At 37.6% G+C, this 24,620-nt stretch overlaps 1 protein-coding gene across 2 annotated transcripts in view; it reads right to left on the reverse strand.

Annotated features, from left to right (window-relative positions):
* EML5 (EMAP like 5) overlaps window positions 1–24,620 on the reverse strand; it is a 168,413-nt gene that overhangs the window by 30,936 nt on the left and 112,857 nt on the right. For both annotated transcript variants that reach the window (XM_055538847.1, XM_055538848.1), the window contains exons 22-29: window positions 16,297–16,449; window positions 15,462–15,593; window positions 13,230–13,318; window positions 12,270–12,446; window positions 9,724–9,925; window positions 8,885–9,011; window positions 1,994–2,072; window positions 541–670 (exon numbers count right to left, since the gene is read on the reverse strand). In XM_055538847.1, coding sequence (XP_055394822.1) covers window positions 541–670; window positions 1,994–2,072; window positions 8,885–9,011; window positions 9,724–9,925; window positions 12,270–12,446; window positions 13,230–13,318; window positions 15,462–15,593; window positions 16,297–16,449 — 1,089 coding nt within the window. The remainder of the gene's footprint in view (window positions 1–540; window positions 671–1,993; window positions 2,073–8,884; window positions 9,012–9,723; window positions 9,926–12,269; window positions 12,447–13,229; window positions 13,319–15,461; window positions 15,594–16,296; window positions 16,450–24,620) is intronic.

Here is a 24,620-nt window from a genome sequence, read left to right on the forward strand (position 1 = left end):
GCTTTCAGCACAGTCATCCTTCACTTCTAATCGAGACCTATAAGCACTTTGCATTATGAAGTCCTTTTCTGCTGTGCTATACTCTCAAGATTGTAAATTCCTTAAATTATTACTAGGAAGTTCTACAGTATGAAATATTCATATTCCAGATTCATGTATTTTAATTATTTATATTTTTAACAGAGTTTTAAGATGCTAAATTGGAGAAGGCAATGGCAACCCACTCCAGTACTCTTGCCTGGAAAATCCCATGGACGGAGGAGCCTGGTGGGCTGCAGTCCATGGGGTCACTAAGAGTCGGGCATGACAGAGCGACTTCACTTTCCCTTTTCACTTTCATGCATTGGAGAAGGAAATGGCAACCCACTCCAGTGTTCTTGCCTGGAGAATCCCAGGGACGGGGGAGCCTGGTGGGCTGCCGTCTATGGGGTTGCACAGAGTCGGACACGACTGAAGCGACTTAGCAGCAGCACCAGCAAGATGCTAAATAAAAAATACTCAATTATAAAAAGAGGGGAATGGAGAATTAGGGTTTCCTACCTGTAGCAACATTGTGAAGAATTCCAACAGATGCAGTGTGATAAATTATATCATCACCATCATTTAAATAATGGACATTATTCCTGCAGTCTCTGCCTCGATAGCCAAAAACAAGCTCCAACACAAGGTCCTAAAACAATGATAAAACCATTATACATTTGCTCATGTCTAAATGTTCACCATTATTTTGTTGTATATGGTACTGGTGGTCTTCAGTCAAAATGGAGGATGCATTTTTGATTTATAAATTTCAAACACAAAACTAAGCTAGATGCGCCTCTCTAAGCTTTTTTGAGCAGCTGAAACACACATTCCATACTTTTCTACATAAATCTATAAAAATGAAAAGGGAAGCATACTGTCATCTGACTCCAAGAATTTCAGTTCTTAAGATTTCGTGTGTTAAACACTGAAATACTTTGTGTCCAAAAGAAAACTATTTCAATTTGTGTTAACTGTTAGTCAAAAATATTTGATCTGTATATATAACTGAAGATAAACTAGGTCCAAGTGATATGCTTCCAAGGATCCAAAGAGTTTATCAGCTTCATGTACTAAGCATGCCGTCTCTGATAGCTCAGGCTAAAGATAATTCTGCGACTCCAAGTGCCCATTTTCACTGGCCATGTGAGGCTGAGTGGGGCAGGAAGTACAACAATCACCCTCCCACAGCTGTACACCTTGCTTTTGACCTCACTGAGCAGTCTGCTTAAGGACTTCCCTGTAGCTCAAATAGTAAAGAATCTGCCTGCGATGCAGGAGACCAGGGTTTGATCCTTGTCGGGAAGATCCTCTGGAGAAGGAAATCCACTCCAGTATTCTTGCCTGGAGAATTCCAAGAACAGAGAAGTCTGGCGGGCTACAGTGCGTGGGGTTGCAGAGTCAAGCACGACTGAGTGACCAACACACACCCAGCAGTCTGTTTGTTACTGCTGATACTGGGATTATGAAATTATGAAATGTGGAAGAACTTTTCTCTTTTGCTCAATTATTGTGGAAAGTTTCTTTGCTTGGAAGCAGGGCTGTTATTAAACTCTACAGTGAATATATCATGGGGTAAAAGCTTCTGATTTAGTATAAATATTAAGTCCTTAACTTATAAGTTCAAACCACTAAGTACAGGACACTCTAAGGTGACTATGCTTCTATAAGCCATAGATCATTCCATACATTTACATGTAGAAGTTCTCTGAGATATGGTTCAATTCAGGGTATTATTCATAGAAAACTAAAATACTAAAAAAAAAAAAAAAAAGGGAACAGAGGATGTCAATCCAAGCTCAGACTTGACAGTTAAGCAATCAATTTTTACAACTGAACAAAAAAGAACACTCAACACACTTATTTTCATAAAGAATAATGGTAAGATCTGGGTGTTCTACAAATAGGAAAGAGAATAAGCCCTGGACACATTCTAAGGTGCAAGTTAACACCGGGGGTGGATTTTCCTCACCTCTATGGGCCTCTTTTTCTTGCCAACGTTGTTGGTCTGGAGTTTTTCTGGTTGTGGCGGGGCCCTGCTCACCGGAGGCCTGAAACAGAGAAGCAGGAGAGAGGAAGGGAAGCATCACCCAGCGTCCTCACCCAGCTCCTCTCAGCCCTCCAGAGAGCAATGTCTCTGACACTCCACCCCAAGAGTGAACCCCATCTGTGTTTCTCACTAGACTCCACCCTCTATATCTTGGCATCTTCTAAGGCAACAAGGTAGAAAGAAAATGTCAGAACTTCTATTCACTTTTAATTTCTTTGATGTATGTTCCATAAATGCAACTAATACAACAGCATAAGAACAGATTGGTGATAAAAATATACAAATGTTAGTTTTACAAACTCAAAAGCTTCTTGATGGGGTACGTTACCAACAACAGCCTAGATTAGTGCTCTAACGTAGCTATCTCAGTATCTTGCACATGGCAAGTACTCAATATATTCTTCTTGAATTTTGAAAATATTTCTATAAACTTTCCATACTGTTGGCGATGTAAATCACATCTGAGTTCAAACGTGTACTCATCACTGGGTCCTCTGTGCCCTTTATCTTCTCCTCTGAAGTTCCTAGTGTGTTTATGGCAACACAGTCAGTTAGGCACACAAGTCATTTTACAGCGACTCTGGAAAAGGTTATTACTATTGCCTCCAATTCCTCTTCCCTCATTTTCACTATTTACTTCATATTTTGCAAACTTACACAGTAGCTCTCAAATCTATTCCTCTCCCTCTGTTTCCACCACTAAGTTCAGAATCTATTTATAATGTGTCCTTAGGTATATGGAGCTCCCATTTTCAGCTATTTAAATGTGGCAACTCTTCCCTAAAAAAAGCCTTTTGCTTATTGTTTTTTTTAAACCCACATCATTTAGTTTAAACTCAGATAGTCATTATTCAAATGTTTAATAAGCTGAACAGTGAATCTTAATCAGTCATATATCAACTCACCCTTCAAATTTTAATATTAATTGAGTAACAACTAAATCAGAAAATGATACAAGTTAACTTTCCAGTCAAGAAAACTCTAACATTTCTGAATAAATTCATAAAATGAAAGGCATAACAATATATTTGCATCTTCAAAGTGATTTTCAAGGTACACACCTATAAAAAGTAAATAAAGTGTTATGTCTTAAACATGTAATATAAATGTGTATTTTCATACATATGTGAAGCAGTATGTAGAAGTATATAACCATGACTGGTGACATAAAAGTTTTGCACTTGCAACACTATATGAAGGACTCTTCAAATTATCACAAAGATTTTTGATTCCAAACCTTTTTCATATACTTTAAAATGTCTATAAGTAAAAAAAAAAAAAAAAAGTCTATAAGTAATAAATATAATTAACTATATATTATTTAGTATTTTAAAATATTTATGCTAAAGTCATTTTAAAGAATGGGAGCAGCCTTGCCTTCTCCTCCAAGTTCTTGACCTTTATTCAATGTTTTTGTCTGACAGCTTTAATAAGTATATAATTTTTATCTCTAAATCCTGTATAACAATTAAGCATATTTTAATTTTTGTAAAGATAATTTATATAGGATATATTATTGCTTAAAATTATACAACTTGGAAAATTACACAAGTCAAATGGATTAAGTTTTAGTAAGGCAGTTACTTATATGTTATGAATCCAATTATTAAAGTGAAAAAGTCATGTCCGACTTGTGTGACTCCATGGACTGTAGCCCACCAGGTATGAATCCAATTATTAAGATATAGTCATTTCAGGGATAGTAATTTCAAAGGAGAAAAACATGGAAAGCTGTGAACAGAGGTAAAGAACACAGCTCATTAATGGTAAATATCAAAGATAATAAAAAGACAGAATCAGGCCTCATGGACTAGAGCAAAGAGAGAGGGTTACCTGGAGCCTCTTTCCAGCAGCAGCAGATAAAAAGGAAAAGATTACAACACAAATCTGAATTTAAAATAGTAGTAAAATATGTCCTGTAATAAAATACTTTTACACATTTAATGCAGATAAACTATATAGTATATAGTAAAGGCCTACTGTTTTTATTTATTGCTGTATATAAAAAAAAGGCTTAAATTATTCCATTAATGGCAGGGAAATCAGAAGAAAAAAGATGAAACAGAAAAGAATTCAACATGTTCTATGTTGTATATAGCTTGCCACTCTTATTTTCCACAGTGCAAACTGAATTTCAAATAAAATATCTAAGCTTATTTAATGTTCATTAGCGTAGAAGGCTGGTAGCACTGCGCTGCTGTTAAGGACTGCCTAAGGGACTGAGCCTCCCCCTCCTCTGACCCCAGAGGGATTCCCAGTCAGCCAATGTAACCAAGCGTGCAGAGGGAGTCTTGAGACCATGTGGTATTTGGGACTGTTCCAACAAAGGAGGTAACTATAAAAAAATTCCCCATAGCAACATAATGGCTGAACAGAACTGGAAGGATCATAGCTGTTAATCTCATCCCCCCTCCCAATGAAACCAGAATTCTCTTACATGTCTAGAACATCCCTTCACAACCCTGATGACAAGTGGGCATTTACTAAACCCTGCATGAACAACTGCTTGTAAGATGGCAATTATCTCTCCACTTAGTTTTCTTTTTTTTTGGAAATGTAGTGATTCTAAAAATGATGAATTATCCTTTATGTGAAGTGGCCACCCAACTTTCCTTTATCCTGTGTGTCTTTCTAGTTCACTGTAAATTGTCAATGTCCCTTTAAAATGCAGAGCTCAGTCCTGAAGAAGCTATTCCAGGTCTGATGCTAGGTCCGAATGTTGTACTTCTGTTAAAATAGTGTAAGATTATGCAGGCCTTTTAAAGAAGTCACATCACACTCCAGACTCATATCTTTGCACACATCACCTCCTACTTAAAACAGAGTGAATTCCTGCTGTCTGCCAAATTAACTAAGGAGTACCTAACATTTGAAGTTCTGCACAATCTTTCTCAATTACTCGTTCATCTTATCTGTCAGCATTTTCCTGCTGGCGCCTTTTTTAACTTCCAAAACAGACGAGGCTTTCCCATACTGTCCTGTTTCAGAAACTGTCTTAAGACACTTTTATTTGACTAAAGGCAGCTATCAAACGACCCCAAACAGTCCTTTCTGGCACATATAATTTTATTAAACATGTAACTATCACTATTGTCCTATGTTCATGTTTTGAAATTAATGAATATATTAAACAAGTATGACATGAAACTAACAGCTTTGCTATCAACTGGAAAAGTTTTCACAGATAAGTATGTGTGATTACTGTTTTTACAAGTCTTGAAATTTAAGGAAAAACTAAAACTATTAGAGTACAGGCGTTTCTGAAAAGTCATCTGTAAAAACACTGATTATAAGGAAGACCCTTACAACAACACTCACATATTGCATCTTCAAATGCAACTCTTTTGTAGGATTTGTTCTCTTTCATTTTCTAATTCTTTCTCAGCAAAACTAGTGCAGTGTTTTATAAGGAAAAAAATCAGTACCTTAAAATACCACAAAGACCAAAACAGAAGAATAAATTTTTGAGTAAAATGTTTTCTTAAATAAAATAACTTACCTTACTACTCCCTGCCTTCAAAAGAAGCAAGAGAAAAAAGTAAGGAGATAAACAGATATGAAAATTGATTATGAATAAAATATATCAGTTTAGTAGACAGAATAAAGGTAACATGTCAATAAAATTCTAAGGAAATACAATAATGCCTAAATTTTATTTCATGTTCTGATTTATTAAAAAATATTGGAAATTTGATTGACAAGTAACTACTTTAAATATATTAAGACTTGTCATAAAAATAGTTAAACAGAAAAAGAAAAACATAAAATTATTAATGTCATTTAGGAAAAAAGAATCCACAAAAAAATCAACTAAATAAAGTCAAATTGTCATCAGAAATATTTTCCTTTTAAGTAGATATTTGACAAACATTTGTTTTGTTTAAAAAATGTTTTGTATTTGATGATGATGTATTTTATTTAAAATTGAAGACAATTATGTATACAGACCATTTAACCTCTTCACAAAAGTTCAAAGTTGATGAAAAAAAAAACTTCATTTTCATCTCCTTTGATACTTGCATTTGATGAAAATGAAGACTCCTAACTGTGAATCACACTAGTGACTTTTCTGCCTAGGCATTTTCAGGAGAATTTAGTAGAACTAAATTATAAAATAATTTGAGAACAAAATGTAAAATAAATAAAAAATAATTTTGAGAATGCAAGTTAACAGCAAAGATTACAATTATGACAGTGTCCACCATTCTTTGTGAGCAGCAAAATATTTCTGTCAGAACTTGGGTCACTTCCACAATGAAGGAGGAAATTTAAGTGTTTTACCATGAGGGATGGCCTACAGATTAAAATTAGGTCACATTTTCTGACATACTCCATTTATCTGCTAAATGATAATATTTTCTTTAAAATTCAATATAATAAATGAAAAATATTAATGAGAATATCTAGAGTTTCTTCTTCCCTATATTACATTTTTTATTATGTGAGATATAATTTCTTTTAGGGAATATTAAGTACTATACTGAAAATATTCTAATTATGAACATCCACATTTGCATACTGAGTACATCATGAGAAACGCTGGACTGGAAGAAACACAATTTGGAATTAAGATTGCCGGGAGAAATATCAATAACCTCAGATATGCAAATGACACCACCCTTATGGCACAAAGTGAAGAGGAACTAAAAAGCCTCTTGATGAAAGTGAAAGAGGAGAGTGAAAAAGTGGGCTTAAAGCTCAACATTCAGAAAACGAAGATCATGGCATCCGGTCCCATCACTTTATGGGAAATAAATGGGTAAACAGTGGAAACAGTGTCAGACTTTATTTTTTGGGGCTCCAAAATCACTGCAGATGGTGACTGCAGCCATGAAATTAAAAGACGCTTACTCCTTGGAAGGAAAGTTATGACCAACCTAGATAGCATATTCAAAAGCAGAGACATTACTTTGCCAACAAAGGTCCGTCTAGTCAAGGCTATGGTTTTTCCAGTGGTCATGTATGGATGTGAGAGTTGGACTGTGAAGAAGGCTGAGCGCCAAAGAATTGATGCTTTTGCACTGTGGTGTTGGAGAAGACTCTTGAGAGTCCCTTGGACTGCAAGGAGATCCAACCAGTCCATTCTGAAGGAGATCAGCCCTGGGATTTCTTTGGAGGGAATGATGCTGAAGCTGAAACTCCAGTACTTTGGCCACCTCATGCGAAGAGTTGACTCATTGGAAAAAAAGCTCTTAGGGAGTTCCCTGGAGTCCAGTCGTTAGGACTCAGCACTTTTGTGGTCCTGGGTTCAATTCCTGGTTGGGGAACAAAGGTCTCGCAAGTAGTGCGACATAGCCTAAACTACAGTTAAAAAAAAAAAAAAATTTTTAAAGGATATGTCAGTATTAACCAGATATCTCCTTAGGTTACTTTGTATTTTAGTCCAAGAAAGGGGTGGTGGAGAATTACTACCTAAATTCTTTATATACATTACTTCATTTCATGAAATACTCCATAAATTGTGTTTTATAATATTTATTTTACCTCTGAGGAAACTGAGGCTCAGAGAGAATGAAAAGTTTCTCAAGGTCACACAACTGGCAAATAATAAAAATGAGCATTTTAACCCATTTGCATGCTAAGTTGCTTCAGTTGTGTCCAACTCCATGTGACCCCATGGACTGCAGCCTACCAGGCTCCTCTGTCCATGGGATTCTCCAGGCCAGAATACTGGAGTGGGTTGCCATGCCTTCCTCCAGGCAATCTTCCTGACCCAGGGACTGAACCTGTGTCTGCCTGCATTGGCAGGTGGGTTCTTTACCATTGGTACCACCTGGGATCTTATTCCAAAAACCATGCCCTTTGAACTGTCTTCAGAGTCAAGTCACCTCAACCTTGAATACTGTACAAGTATTTAGATCATGGTATGTTGAGCATTAAAAAAAACATACCTCTAGTTTAATATTCTGCCCCTTCTTATGCCTTTATGGCTTCCCTGATAGCTCAGTCGGTAAAGAATCCACCTGCAATGCAGGAGACCAGGGTTCAATCCCTGGGTTGGGAAGATCCCCTGGAGAAGGAAATGGCAACCCACTGCAGTAATCTTGCCTGGAAAATCCCACGGACAGAGGATCCTGGTGGGCTACAGTCCATGGGGCCACAAAGAGTCAGATACAACTTACACCACCAAACAGATCATCACTGTTCACCCCCTTTTTAAGTGACTCTATGCAGTTCACTGATCCATATGTCTCTTCACTATTTTCTATCTTCTCTAATGATTTTAAAAGCATCACGCTCACAATTTTTCTCTTGATCTGTCATTACACTAAGATACTTTATTAAATGAAGTTCTCTTTCCTCATAAGACTGCAGTGCACATAGCCTTATTTTGATTTGCCAATTCTTGACAAAGACCAATAATTCCCAGAGACAAGGTATACTTCAACTTGCCTTTTTGGAAAAAATTTAAAATAATGACTTTCTATCCTTGATCAAATGCACATGGATAAAAAGGCCTTTTCAAAACTTAAGCATCTCTCTGGTTCATGTGCGTCCTAAAACATACTAGGTATTAGATTCAGTTTGTATTATTTCTTGAAACCCTATCACATATATTTATAAAAGTTAGCAAGTAAGATTTCTTTAATCATACAGACTTTATATATAGCATCATTCCCTAAGCTACTTGCAAAGGACAGCGTCATTACCAAAAAGTATTTCAGGACAAACATGCTTTCTAAGAGAGGCTGGGGCTGTAACATGCAAGAGCACCACCGATATTTATTTTCTGCAAAAAATTCATTCAGTTAAACAATTCAATTTCTAATACTGATATCTTTTTCTTCATCTAGTTTTAAACTTGATTGTTACCTCTCATCAGTTGAGGGTTCTTTTTGTTGCAAATGAGGCTTGATTCCAAACATTGGGCGAATACTTGTTGATAAGGCTCTGATGTTGTAACTGATTTCATTCTCCCTTGTGACATCACTGTCATAGCCTAACATCAAAATATAAGAATTATTCTCTACGTTATAGCTGAGGATCTCAATTATGATCTTAAAAATCAGATACAAGGACGTTAAACAATATGAAATAAGTTAAATACATCGTGTTATAGTCAAATTATGAAATAACAAACAGCCAGTAAAAATGATGTAGAAGAATATTTAGTGATAAAGAATACTGATTAAGTGATAATAGCAAGCTACAAAAAAAAAACCCCTCAATATGATGCCATTTTTGTTAAAAAAAAAAAAAAAAAGATAATGTATATAAATACATATACCCCTATGGGTAACATCCCAAATGTTAACAGAAGTTACCTCTCTGAGTGTTCAAATTATGGATGCTGCATTCATTTTTTTTATTGCAAAATGTACTTTCTAACTTTTCTACAATGAGTGGGTATTACTAGTATAATAGGAAAAAAAACAAAATTATTTTAAAGTATGAGGTTCAATACTATAAATTTATTTTAATAGTACTTCTTTAAAGTATGATTATCACACATTGCTAAATGAAGAATAAGTCATCAGTATATGCCAACCTGTTATTTTAGAGTCACAAAAAAATTTCTGGTGTTAAACAGACCAAAAAGACGGAAACGATAATTATTCAAGCATTATTATTACTTATTAAACTTCTGCAGTTTAAATCAGTTGTGCTAAATTTTTTATATGTTTTTGTTAAAATATATTAAAATGACATACCCCCATCTTCTTCAGAATCTATATCAGATTCTTCGCTATCACAAGGTCTTTTTTCTCGATAGCCCTCCATTTCATTTGTCCAAACCATTAGAGACATATCTGCGCCTCCTAAGGTAACCAACATGCTGTCATCGTAAGTCCAGCGAACATTTGTGACGTGTGTACTATGGGCCACGTACCTCTTAAACTTTCCAAATTTTCCCTAAAAATTAAAAAAAATTCAAATTTCTGAGAAATTTTATTACTTGAAAAGTTTTTATAATTTTTAACTTCTTTCTTAATCTCTGATTGGAAATTAATCATTGCAAAGGCACTTTGGTAAAAAAAAAAAAAAGAGAGAGAAAATACTGAAACTCACTAAAATAAAAAGTAACCGCTCCCAAACTTAGTGAAGATAGGATAAACTAGTAGTTTTGCACACTGCTGTGCTATGGGCATAACTCTTTGGGAAATCAACTTGGTATTCTACATTGAAAAGTATGAAAATGCTGACCTTTGTCTCAGCATCCCTTTTTAAGAGTATATGCTAAGGAGACCTTATCTACACAAAAAACATTTGCCATAGACTGACTTACAGCAGTGAAACATTTTAAATACTGTAAATATTCAACATAGTAATAGTAAAAATTACGGTGGATATCTTTTTAAAAACGATGGCTATGCAGACATATTATTGTCAGAAAGAAACACAATAACTGGGAAAATCAGGATATGAATGCCTATGTACATACAGCACGGCCATATTAACAAAAAGTAATTAGCAAACATTTCAGTATATACTCATGTAAATATCTTTCATTGTAATTCATTAGTGTGTTTGATTATAAGCAGATGTTACACACAGTAATGTATTTTTCTTTTAAATATAAGGAAAAATCCAAGATACTGGTAACTTTTAAATCTATAACACTAGCATTACTGGATTACATAGGTAAATTTCAGATCAACATGTCATAAGCAGATTTTATATGGATATCTTTTCAAGGGTGTTAAAATAAGACATGTCTTTAATAAACAAAACGTGTTCAGTCGCTCAGTTGTGTCCAACTTTGCAACCCCATGGATTGTGGCCTGCCAGGCAAGTATACTGGAGTGGGCTGCCATTTCCTTCTCCAGGGAAACAAAACATAGTAATAGTTAAATCAGTGGATTCTTTGGAAACAAGGAATCAATAAAATCAGCTGAAATGGAAGAGAAATCTGTCATGAAAACACCAGAAGAAGATCATTTCCCTACAATTTTGTGGTTCTTCCTACAGTAAGGAGAAGAAGAAATCTGTGGACCAACATTCTAGAACATATTCTTAGGGCTTCTATACCATCTACTATACTAAGAGTGAAGTTTTTTATTAATAAATGTCTTATTGGAACACATTCTTGTCAGTAAGGTACTACAACTTCAGTGTATCTAAAACAAGGACTTGTGAAATATTTTCTTGGGTACCTTAGTTCTCTATGGGAATTTTTAAAACGTATAGTTTCATTTCAATGCTGAAATGAATTAATTAAGATCATCATGCACTGAGTATCATGATTTCAGTGCCATATTTCAAACTTATATATATGTTCATGTTGGTGCTAGATTATAACATACATCTGAATTTGTGACAAGTAAATGTGTATCTATACTTGATGTCATGAATTTTATTTTTGTGCTAAGTGAAAGCCTAATGTTTCCCAGTAGTTTGAACAGAAGAAAGCAGTAAAAGGATTCAGTCATCACACAGCACACAGTTATCGTGGGCATGTACATTTCAGAGAATCTCTACAGTTTGGTTTTATAAAAATAGCATTATTCATCACATTAAACCAATGTTGTTTACTTTGATTTTAGAGGTATTATAATTTATAGTGTTTTATATTTAATCAGCGGAGAAGGCGATGGCACCCCACTCCAGAACTCTTGCCTGGAAAATCCCATGGGCAGAGGAGCCTGGTGGGCTGCAGTCCATGGGGTCGCTAAGAGTCGGACACCACTGAGCGACTTCACTTTCACTTTTCACTTTCATGCATTGGAGAAGGAAATGGCAACCCACTCCAGTGTTCTTACCTAGAGAACCCCAGGGATGGGGGAGCCTGGTGGGCTGCCGTCTATGGGGTAGCACAGAGTCGGACACGACTGAAGCGACTTAGCAATAGCAGTAGCAGTATATTTAATCAGAACATTTTAAATGTTAAATTTATAAATATCAAGAGTTTGTATTTAGTGTTAATGATATATATTTTATCATAAGAATACTAAAATTATTTAATATTAGGACTAAAAGAATGATTCTTCTAAAAGGAATATTTATACTACTCAATACTCAGAAACCATACAATATAATATGTAACTTAAGATATGGGATCATAAATTATAATACTACTTCTAGATAAAAGCTGTAAACATGATGTCAAGAACAGAAAATAAATTATGAACCTTTCATATTACAACATTATGTATCCCACATGTGATATTCATATTACAACAGTGAAAGGCTACGAAGGGCGTTACCTTAACCATTCTTATAGTTATGATCATTAGGAGAATTAAAGAAAAACACATACTTTAGCAGGATATCTAAATAACTTCACAAATCCCAAATCATCCCCAGTCGCTAGGACTGTTTTGTCACTGGTGAGGCAAGAGGCAGTTACGTCCGTGACTTCTCCAATTACTGGCCAAATTCCCTCACAGCATAAACCAAGCACACTTGTCCATGATGCCCAACCAATTTTTTCTGCCTAAAGAATAAAAAAAGACTGCTCTAAGTTTATAATACCTCACTCTAAAACATTAACAACAAAACACTGAATATTATTCTTTGTAATTAATTATAGATCTCACAAGTAAAATTAAAAGTTTAATAAAAACAGTGAAACAAATTATTAGTTGCTCTGGTTCTGTAGCTTGCCAAGTCCACTAGTTCCTGCAGAAAAATTTTAACATAACTTCATTCAAGATTTATTTACCCACTGTGTATTCTAGATGCTGAACATACAGTGACAATATTAATAAATAGGACTTTTTCTACTCTTAGAATATCAGAAACAGATTCTTTCATTTCATGTCTAAACTTCTACTAGTACTTTATAAGCATGTTTTCCAATTAATCATTATTGGAAATTAAGAATCTGACTTACAATCCCTCTCCTTACTAAGCCACTTTCAAATTAAATTTAGTTTCTCTTCCTTGGCCATGTCAAAAAGTTTTGCTAATAATGTCAGTCACAAAACCACACACTTTTTTTTTTCTTTTTTCCTTAAATAGAAATTTGCCAATAAGCATCTTAGGTACATGGGTTCCAAAAGATTCGACAGAGATGCAGTAATCCAATCTTAGATGGCATGTTTTTTACGTGCTATTGTATGCTTCTTGTCTTTTAAGTAAAGTAATTAGAGAAGAGCTAGCCATACAAGTAAGCAATTTATTCCTTAACATAGCATATTTTCCTGTACCCAGACAGGCATCTGCTTTCTAACCACTATTAGTCATATCAACATTACAAGCACTACTATCTTCCTACCTCTCCACTGGGAATGGTTTGTTTTTTCCCTCTGGGAGCTTCAAAGAATAACTGTTCTTTAGCACCAGTGTTGACCTGCAAAAGCTTTCCTTAAAAAAATTAAAAAATATACACATATATAAAATATAAATACATACACAGTTAGTATGATGTTTAACTTTTTTGGGAAAAATTTAGCCTTAACATAAAACCATTTTCCTTTGCAGTCAACCATAATAAAGTAATTAATATATAATAAAGTAATTAAATTCCTAAATGGCTTAATGTGTGTGTGTGTGTGTGTGCGTGCGTGCGTGTGCGCGCGCGCTTCCCAGGTGGCTCAGCAGTAAAGAATCTGCCAGCCAATGCAGGAGACATAAAGAGATATGGGTTCAATCCCTGAGTGGGGAAGATCCCCTGGAGGAGGAAATGGCAACCCACTCTAGTATTTTTGCCTGGAAAATCCCACGGACAGAGGCTCCTGGTAGGCTGCAATCCATGGGGTTGCAAAAAGTCTGACACAACTGAGTGACTGAGCATGCACGTGTGTGTGAATAAGCTATTTCTGTCATTATGCATATAAAAATCCTAGAAATAAAATTTGAAGTATCATTTAAAATAGGAAAAGGAGTACATCAAAGCTGTATATTGTCATCCTGCTTATTTAACTTATATGCAGAGTACATCATGAGAAACGCTGGGCTGAAGGAAGCACAAGCTGGAATCAAGATTGCCGGGAGAAATATCAATAACCTCAGATATGCAGATGACACCACCCTTATGGCAGAAAGTGAAGAAGAACTAAAGAGCCTCTTGATGAAAGTGAAAGAGGAGAGTGAAAAAGTTGGCTTAAAGCTCAACATTTAGAAAACTAAGATCATGGCATCCGGTCTCATCACTTCATGACAAATTGATGGGGAAACAGTGGGAACAGTGGCTGACTTTATTTTTCTGGGCTCCAAAATCACTGCAGATGGTGATTGCAGCCATGAAATTAAAAGACGCTTACTCCTTGGAAGGAAAGTTATGACCAACCTAGACAGCATATTGAAAAGCAGAGACATTACTTTGTCAACAAAGGTCCATCTACTCAAGGCTGTGAGGGTTGGACTATAAAGAAAGCTGAGGGCCGAAGAATTGATGCTTTTGAACTCTTGGAGAAGACTCTTGAGAGTCCCTTGGACCGCAAGAAGATCCAACCTATCCATCCTTAAGGAAATCAGTCCTGAATATTCACTGGAAGGACTGATGCTGAAGCTGAAATTCCAATACTTTGGCCATCTGATGCAAAGAGCTGACTCATTTGAAAAGACTCTGATGCTGGGAAAGATTGAGGGCAGGAGGAAAAGGGGACAACAGAGGATTAGATGGTTGGATGGCGTCACTGATTCAATGGACATGGGTTTGGGTGGACTCCAGGAGTTAGTGATGGACAGGGAGGCCTGGAGTGCTGTGGTTTATGGGGTCGCAGAGTCGGACACGACTGAGTGACTGAACTGAACTTTTAAAATATATATTTTAACTGTATTTGGAAAAACTAATTTACAATACCATATTTACAGAGGTGACTATCTGAAACAACAACCCCTCAAAATGGAGCATTTAAAATATTAACCTTTATTAAAATTATTAACACTGACATATGCCACACATTCTGCTAAAAACAAAGATATCCATTAAATCCTGTATGTTAAACAACTATGATAATTTTAGGGAATGTATTTTATTGAATGCTGGGGAAATTACATTAAAATTATGAATTCCCTAGTGGTCTAGCGGTTAGGACTCCGGGCTTTCACAGCTGTGGCCTGGGTTGAGTCCCTGATCAGGGAACTGAGAGCCCACAAGCTGCAGAGCACAGCCAAAAAACAAAGAAAAAGGCTCTTAAAAAACTGCTCTTAAAAAAACCCTAATTAACAGAACTATTTTCTAAAATTTCAGTGACTATTTATATCAAACTTATCTGGCAAAAACTAGGACAAATGACTAAAAAAGAATAATATTTAAATTACTTTACAAATTAAGAATCTATCACTTATTGTACTATCATTTGCATTATATTAGACGAGGTATTGAAAAGTCTAAACTCCCAGCATTCATATTTAGATATGAAATAAAGTAGTGAAAATCATTTTGAGAATAATGTTTGTTTTTCACAGTGCTTTTGAACTCATCTGTCGAATTATTTGTCTCTAAAGTAGCTGTACTAAATCAATGAAACTTTATCAAACAGTAAGTTACTGAAATTCTTACCTCTAATATCCCAGTCGACATGGGTTATGTAACTGGTAGCGCCTTTGCATATTCCTACTCGCTTACTGCTCATGACATTGTATATATCTATAAAGCTATCATGCGATGCTACAGCAAGATATTTCCCAGAACCTATAATAGAAACATAATGGCTTGAAATTTTCTATAGTTAGAAATATTTTTTATACTGTACAACTAGAGTTAATTTTCTTAATTTTTTTGGAGGAACTTTAGGTGTTTTGCATGTTATAAAAAGACATATGAGTCAAGCAATTAATGGTAATATTTTTCATATATAATTAACACAATGAAATAAAATTTTAATGTAGTGAGGTAGTGTGATGGAAAGAAAATGTCAAAAATTATACACAAAGTAATTTTGATATTCTTTGCATTTAACAAAACTTTAAATTTAGGAAAAAATATAAGTAAGCTAACATAAATAAATTTTGCCTTAACATTAGTAATTCCATAGTAGGTTTTGTCATTAGTAATGAATACATGGAAACTGATAAAGCAAAATTAATGTAATTTCAAAAGCATCAGGAATACAATGAAAACAGTTATCGAATCCGTCTTATGTTACAAATGAGGAAAAGGAAGCTCAAAGAAATGCCTTGGCCCAAGTCACACAGAAACTTTAGTGACAGAACTGGGCCTAAGCCAGATGTTTGGCCACTGATCTAAATACAGTGCTTTCACCTCTCACTAGACTGCCTCTTCTAGTAAAAACCAAAATTCCGAGATAAAATAACAGTAAATAAAAAATCACACATTGATATACTCACTGACATACTCAAATTAATAATCAAATATGATTTCAATGAGATCTAACCTGGTGAAAATCGAATATCTGAAATAACATCTTTTCTGTGGTGAAAAGAGACAAGATCTTCTAGAGTATCTGCATTTGCCATTAAGAAACTTCCATCATTGAGACCTACAGCTAAAGCTTTACCATCAGGAGAAAAACAGCAACACCTCCCACCTAAAAAACAAAGAAAGCATGTATCAGGGGATTTTCCTCTATTAAAAAATGTATATGCTTAAGAAAACTTTGATTTCACAGAGGAGGATTCCTATGTTTATTATAGCTTCAAATCAATATTAGAAATAAAGATGCAGATAATAAAGTTTTTTATTGAGAACAATGGTACAGAATTCCAAGCATTAATTGAGACAAACCATTCCTTTTCTGAATGTAGGAAGTGAGTACTGATAGTGACCTTGAAAGAAACTAAGCTGATGAAAAGAATGAGAGATTTTAACTACATAAAAAGCCAATAACATAATATATGTGGAAATTTTGTTGTTTCTGTTAGGGGAGTTTTCTACCTTTGCAGTTTCTATCCAACAAATAAGACATTTAAGAAATAAGGTCATCTTTATAAAAATGATTTCAAATTTAAAAAACCTGAAAATAGGCAATTATTAGTTTAAGCCAGGAAGATTTAGATACATTTTAAAACTATACATGAAGAAATCATAATATTAATATTATTAATTAAAAAAAATAAGGGTTAATGCCGAACTGGCAAACACAAAAAATGGGCTTAACCCAACAGCAAAGGATGTAGCAGGCAAACTCATAGCCCTAAGGCTTTTGATATCTTGCATAAACTTTGGAGTGGGACAGATAAAGTACAGTTGTTACAGAATGAAAAGTTATAGAATGAATTGAGAATAAGCAGTCACTTTAATCAAGCATCCATTAGAAATCTAGGATGTGATTTCTGATATTTAAGAGTCAAGAGATGATGGTGATCTGAAGCAGAGTAGCAGCAGTGGAAGTAGTGAGAAATGGTAGGATTTGTATACCTTTTGAAGAAAGAGATGGCAGGACCTTGACCAACTGGGAGTAAAGCAGGAAAAAAGAGAGAAAAGTAGAGGCTATGTTTTTTGTTTGAGTCATGATGTTATTTACTGAGATAGGAAAAACTAGGGGAGGTATGAGTGTTTGGTTTTGTGCCCTTAAGAATGCCTGTGAGAAATTCAAATGAAGACATCAAGGAGGCATTTTGTTATATTAATACTCTCTGGAGCTCAAGGGAGAATATAGGGCAGAGATATATTATACATAAAGGAGGTAGCAGTTACAGCCATGAGACTGGAGAAGGACTGTTGTTCATTTACTGCCTCTCAACTCCAAATCCGCCCCTATTTTTCCTGCTCTCTGATTACTGGGGGCTTCCCAGGTGGCTCAGTGGGTAAACAATCTGCCTGCAATGTAGGAAACACAGGAGATATGGGTTCGATCCCTGGGTTGAGAAGCTCCCCAGGAGGAAAGGGCATAGCAACCCCCGCCCCCCCGCCCTCTCCCCGCCCTGCATTCTTGCCTGGAGAACCCCGTGGACAAGAGTAGGTTGGTGGACTACAGCCCACGGAGGCGCAGAGACACAACTGAAGCGACTGAGCGTGCACGCGCTGATGACTGGGGCTGGACCCCACAGATGTTTTTCCTTTGCCAGCAGAGGGTGCTGGAGGGAAGGCCAAAGAAGAAGGAAGACTCTTATCTTCCTTCCGATATGCTGTAACCAGAGGATTAATGAGGGGACAGGAGCTGGGGGTAGGGGGGTTTCTCTGCCTTCTGCAGAAGATCCAGATGAGCCCGAGGGCAAGTTTCTTTCTACTGGCAGGCAGTATGCTCCTGAGGCACCTATACTTTTCCAAAGAGATCTGAATCTTCGCCCCAGGGAAGAGGGGAGGGTCCACCCTTTAAGTTTATTCCTTGACCACTGTCCACTAGACCTATGGGTGGCAGCTGCTTTCTGCAGCTGCTACTTCCCCTTAGAATCCTCTTTTACATCTTTTAGTAGTTAAATCACCTTTCATTAGCCAACACTCCATATTAAAATTTACCTGTTCAAATTACTGGGGTGGTTTCTGTCTGTGATTGATACAGAACAGTACTGAAGTGGTCAAAGGAGGCATATTGTTAAAGATAAGATTTGTGGAATTGGTTCAGTCATGCCTTTGGGCTTCAGCGTAGTGCTGGGTCCCTGCCAATGGGAAATGGGATGCGAGCCATCCAGGGTGTGCACTGGCATAGCAACAAACTAGGCTGTGCCCTGCGGCTGACTGAAGTATGCACTGCAGGAAGTGCCTGGGGAGTCCGAGAAGCGGCTGCCCTTCACCACGACAACGACGACGACCACGAGCTCGGCCCGGTACAGAAGGTTACACTGAACGCACAGAGTTAACAGAATGAAATGACAAGCCCAGGTCCTTTAAACTCTCAGCGTGAGTCATGGTCTGAAGAGAGAGCTTCCGTGACAAACCTAAATGAATTTCTGACAGGGCCAATACTGCCAAAAACTTACAATGGTAATTGAATTCACAGACTCGCTAAGTTTTCTTGTGTGAAAGTGAGGGCACTGGTTGGGAAAAGAACTCTTCACCATGGACTGGGAGCTCCTGGCCGGACTTGAGTCTTGATCTTCTAAGTTGTTTGGCATTTCACTGGCAGAGCAGAGAGCTTCCTCTCCTGGAAGACTCACCTTCTGCAACAGATGCTTGCAGAGGATGTTTAACCTCCTGAAGAACGATCACCATCATTCCTTTGCCGTCACTAGGCCCCTAACTTGGCTGAAATCTCAGCATGCTCTAAGGCAGAGGTTGGCAAACGTCTTAAAGGACCAGAGAATAAATATTTTCAGCTTTGCAGACCACATCGGCTCTGTCACAACTACTGAACTCTGCTACTGCAGCGCAACAGCACACCGAGACAACACGAGAAAAAACGGGCATGGCTGGGTTCTGATACAGCCTGACTTACAAACTCAGGAAGTGGACTGGACTGGATGCATGGGCTCACCTCTGACACAGAGGAAGGAATCCTAAACCCCAGGGAGGTAAGAATACTGGAGAAGATTTTTCACATGCAACCTGCATACCCTCCCATCAATTACAGATCCCCTGAAGAAGTCCAGAAAATAGTTCCTTCACAAAAGCATTGAGAGATACATTCATTAAGGGCAGCATCTGCATCACTGAAAAGCTCTGTGTCCCCCGCTTAGAGGTCAGAAAGTGGAAACGTCACCACAGGCTCCCTGATGAAAAAGACACTCCTGGAGAAGCAGACGCCAAGCAGCAGTGCTTAATCAACAAAAACAAGGTATGTTCTTTCCCAGAAAGGGCAGGAGGGATGTGCTACTAATCACAATGTTCCGGCTTGTGGAGACTTCTGTTGGTGGTTAATTAATCACAGGTCTCCAGGAATGAAATAAGTAAGTTACTACATTAGTGTTTGATCTACATAATAGGAAAAACTCCAGACCTGGTGGCTAAAACACCTGACTTAAATCATCACAGTGGAGAGTCATAGACTCCCAGCAACTTTTCAGACCTAAGAAAATCCATAGACTCAGAGCCCCGTGACTGAAGGGAAGGCCAAGTCCCAGTGAGGAAGAACTACGAAGCACTGCCGCAGGTATGTCGGTATGTAGCAAAAATCTTCCTCCAAGGTTCGGGGGCCACCTAGTAGAATGACTATGAACTGAAGAAAAGGAAAGACCCAAACTTCTAGGAATTACTAGACACGGGCTCCGCAGTGACACTAGTTCTTAGCAGCACAAAACGCTGCTGCTGCACAAGCAGTAACAGTGGGGCCTTAAGCTGGGCATGTGACAGACAGAGTCCAAGCCCAATTTCAAATCACAGTGGACCCCCTCCAATTCCCGAAGTGGAACAGATACACTTGGAACTTGCAGAATGCTCTACACTGGCTCTGTGGATCCAAGGGGTAAGGAAGAACTAAATGAAAACCCGTGGAAATTTCTCTGCTACTAAGACAATAAACGGAAACAAAACCGCAAGCCTGAGAACTGCAAAAATCAGTGATATTACCTAGGACATGAAATATGCAGGAATAATAATTCCTATTATATTGTCATTGCTTGTTTGGCCTGTACTGAAGTAAGATGGAGTTAGCTAATAACTCTGGATAATAAATTTAATCAGGAGATGATTCCAACTGAAGCTACTCTTCCAGATCTTTACTAGAACAAATTAACACAGTCCCTAGCATTTTACAAGCAGCTACGGCCCTGGCCAATATGCCCTTTTATCTCCATACCAATTGTAAAGACCACTAGAAGCAGTTTGCTTTTACCTGGCTTGCATCTGTGGACACCTTCAAATCCTTGCCTCAGGGCTATTTCAACTCTCCTGTTCTTTGCCATTCGAGAAGGAAATGGCAACCCACTCCAGTGTTCATGCCTGGAAAATCCCAGGGACGGGGGAGCCTGGTGGGCTGCCGTCTATGGGGTCGCACAGAGTCGGACACAACTGAAGCGATTTAGCAGCAGCAGCAGCAGCAGTTCTTTGCCATAATAGAGTCCCCAGAGATCCTTATCATCGTGACACTCCATAAAACATCTCATTGCTCTACTACATTGATGACATTATGCTGAGCGGATCTGGGGAGCAGGAAGCAACAAGTACTTCAGATGTCTTAGTAGGACACAAGTGAATTAGGACAGTGGCAGATAATTTCCACAAAGACATAGGAACCCTGTCACCTCAGTGATGTTTCTAGGGATCCAATGATCTTGGAATATGTCAAGCCATTCCCTCCACCATGAAAGACAAATTGCTACACCTCCCATCACCTACCACAAACACAAGGAGCAAAATGCTTGGTAGGCCTTTCGGAAAGCAACACACAGCACATTTGAGTGAGCTGCTCTATCCGTGTATCAAGTTGCTTATAAGCTTCCGGTGGGGGCCAGGACAAGAAAAGGCAAGCTGATCTTCCACTCTGATCTTAGGATCAAGCAGATTTAATGACCTTCAAAGTGTCTGTGGCGCCTCTGGAAAGGTCCCAAAGGAACACACCTCAGATGGGAGAAATGCCACGTCCTTTACAGGTAACTATTTTCCTTTTGAGACGCAGCTTCTGGATTGCTACCAGGTCTCACTAGACAGCAAGTAAATGCCTAACTATGGGATATCAGGTAACTGTGTCCTGAGCTTCCTTTCATAAACTGAAAATGACATGACCAGGCAAGTTACTGACTGGGTGTGCAGAAGAGCAATCTGTCATCAACTAGACACAGAATAGAAAAGACCAGGCTTGGCGAGATCTGGAAGTTACAAGTAATTTGTATGAACAGGGGGCTCAGAATCCTTCAGCAATAAATCCTACTGCAATGTCTCTTCTCTCTCTCAATCTGTACTTATGGCCTCACAGGGGTTCATTATGATCAACTGAGTGAAGAAGAAACACTGAGCCAGATTTTCAGATGTTCCTACACAGTATGTTAGTCTTGATGAAACTGAAAGAGGAGAGTGAAAAAGTTGGCTTAAAGCTCAACATTCAGAAAACGAAGATCATGGCATCTGGTCCCATCACTTCATAGGAAATAGATGGGAAACAGTGGAAACAGTGGCTGACTTTATTTTTTGGGCTCCAAAATCACTGCAGATGGTGATTGCAGCCATGAAATTAAAAGACGCTTAATCCTTGAAGGAAAGTTATGACCAACCTAGATAGCATATTCAAAAGCAGAGACATTCCTTTGCCAACAAAGGTCTGTCTAGTCAAGGCTATGGTTTTTCCAGTGGTCATGTATGGATGTGTGAGTTGGACTATGAAGAAAGCTGAGTGCCGAAGAATTGATGCTTTTGAACTGTGGTGTTGGAGAAGACTCTTGAGAGTCCCTTGGACTGCAAGGAGATCCAACCAGTCCATCCTAAAGGAGATCAGTCCTGGGTGTTCGTTGGAAGGACTGATGCTGAAGCTGAAACTCCAATACTTTGGCCACTTCATGTGAAGAGTTGACTCATTGGAAAAGACCCTGATTATGGGAGGGATGGGGGCAGGAGGAGACAGGGACAACAGAGGATGAGATGGCTGGATGGCATCACCGACTCGATGGACATGAGTTTGAATGAACTCTGGGAGTTAGTGATGGACAGGGAGGCCTGGTGTGCTGTGGTCCATGGGGTCGCAAAGAGTTGGACACAACTGAGTGACTGAACTGAACTGAACTAAAGCATCACAGCCACACTAGGGGTAACCCGGAAGGACTGTAGTAAACTCCCCAGTGGGCAGCTCTTTAAGCAGTGCACCTGGTTTATCACTTTTGCAGTGAGAGATGACTACACAGACAGATTTATACTGATTCATTAGCAACTGTTCACTATTTGAATAGATAGGAACTGGAAGAAACAGGATTGGACAATGAGAGAAAAGGAAAATCTAGAAGATAAACGTGTGGGTAAAACTCTTAGAAAGGGCATACATAGGCTGTGAAGATTTTTGTGTCCAAAATAAAGTCCAATACGTGTACCTACTGCAGAGGAAGCTCTCAATAATCAGATGGACAAAATAATACGTTTTATGGACAACAGGCAGCCTCTTTTCCTAGCCAGCTAGCACTTGCTTAGTGGGTCAAAGGTGGCAAGGGCAAAGTCTATGCTTGGGTTCAAAAACACAGACTTTTCTTTACCACAGCTAGCCTTGGTACTGCCCAATCTGCTAACAGTAGAGACCTACTGAACCTCTAATAAGGAAACAGTCCTCAGGGAAAATAGCCCGGCACCTGGTGGCAAGCTGATTACACTGAGCTTCTTTCATTATGGAGAGGACAGAGTCATCCTCAGTGGAACAGACAGGACTTTCAGATTCACCTTCCCTATCCACAGAGCTTCTGCTAGCACCACTATCCATGGCCAGGATACCTAATCCACCATCACCAAATTCCAAGGTTCTGATCAAGGAACTCTTTCATAGTGAAGGATGTGCAGCGTCGGGCTCATACCTACGGAATTAGCTAGTTTTATCACATACCCTCATCTTCCACAGAGGGCTACTAACAAAATGATGGAATGGCTTCCTGAAAACTGATGTATAGAATCTTTTGCAAGCAATATCCTGAAAGACCAGGGTTTTGTGTTATAGGATGCAGTATATGCGTTAAAAGCACAGATCATTATATGGTGCTGTCTACCTCAAAGTCAGAATCCATGGGTCTAGAAATCAAGAAGTGGAGGTGGGAGTCCTTCTTCTCACTATTATATCTAATTGTGTCAAGTATTTTTGCTGTAAGCTACTTTGTCATAGACATTTTGCCACAAACATATTCACCACATAACTGATTATGAGGCAATTTTGCTATAAGAGATAAAATAACTAGTTGACAGTCTGGTTTGACACATGCAAAACAAAAATATGAATGATGATGAATTCTTATTTTGAAACAAATTACAACAGATGAGAAAGAGGCTGAGGGTCTACAAGGCACAGAGTTGAACCCACAGATCCCATGGAACTTTAGAATGTTTATCAACAGACATGGGACAATCCATGTTCATTAGTAAAAATGTCCACACTACCCAAAGCAATCTAAAGATTCAATACAGTCCCTATAAAAATTCCACTGGCATTTGTCAGATACAGAACTAATCATCTTAAAATTTGGATGGTACTACAAAATACTCCAAAGCCAAAGCAATCTTGAGAAAGAACAACAAAAGTGAAGACCTCACTCTCCCTGATTTAAAACTATATTACAAAGCTACAGTAATCAAAACAGCATGATGTTCACATAAAAACAGACACACACAATAATGGAAAAGAATAGAGCCCAGAAATAAACCCATGTACATATGGTCAGTTAATTTACCAAAGAAGTCAAGAATGTACAATGGAGAAAGGAGAGCCTCTTCAATAAATTGTGCTGGGAAACTAGAATGGCCACATGCAAAACAATGAAACTGGATCACTATCTTACACACAAACAAAAATGAACTCTATAAGGATAGAAGACTTGAAATGTAAGATATGAAACCAAAGAATTCCTAGAGGAAAACTTAGGTGGTAAGCTCCTTGACATATATCTTGGAAATAATTTTTTGATTCTGACAACAAAAGCAAAAACAACAACAACAAAATAAACAAGTGAGATGACATCAAACTATAAAGCTTCTGCACAGGAAAGAAAATCATCAATGAAAAAAAAAGCAACCTACATAATGGGAAAAATAACTGCAAATCATATATCAGATAAGGGGTTATACATCCAAAATGAATAAAGAACTCATAAAACTCAATAGCAAAAAATCCACATTGGTTTAAAAATGAACAAATACTGAACTGATATTTTTCTAAAGAAGATATACAAATGGCCAAAAGGTACATGAAATGATACAGAGAAC

The sequence above is a fragment of the Bubalus kerabau genome, chromosome 10, assembly GCF_029407905.1.
Source record: "Bubalus kerabau isolate K-KA32 ecotype Philippines breed swamp buffalo chromosome 10, PCC_UOA_SB_1v2, whole genome shotgun sequence".
Taxonomy (NCBI): Eukaryota; Metazoa; Chordata; class Mammalia; order Artiodactyla; family Bovidae; genus Bubalus; species Bubalus kerabau.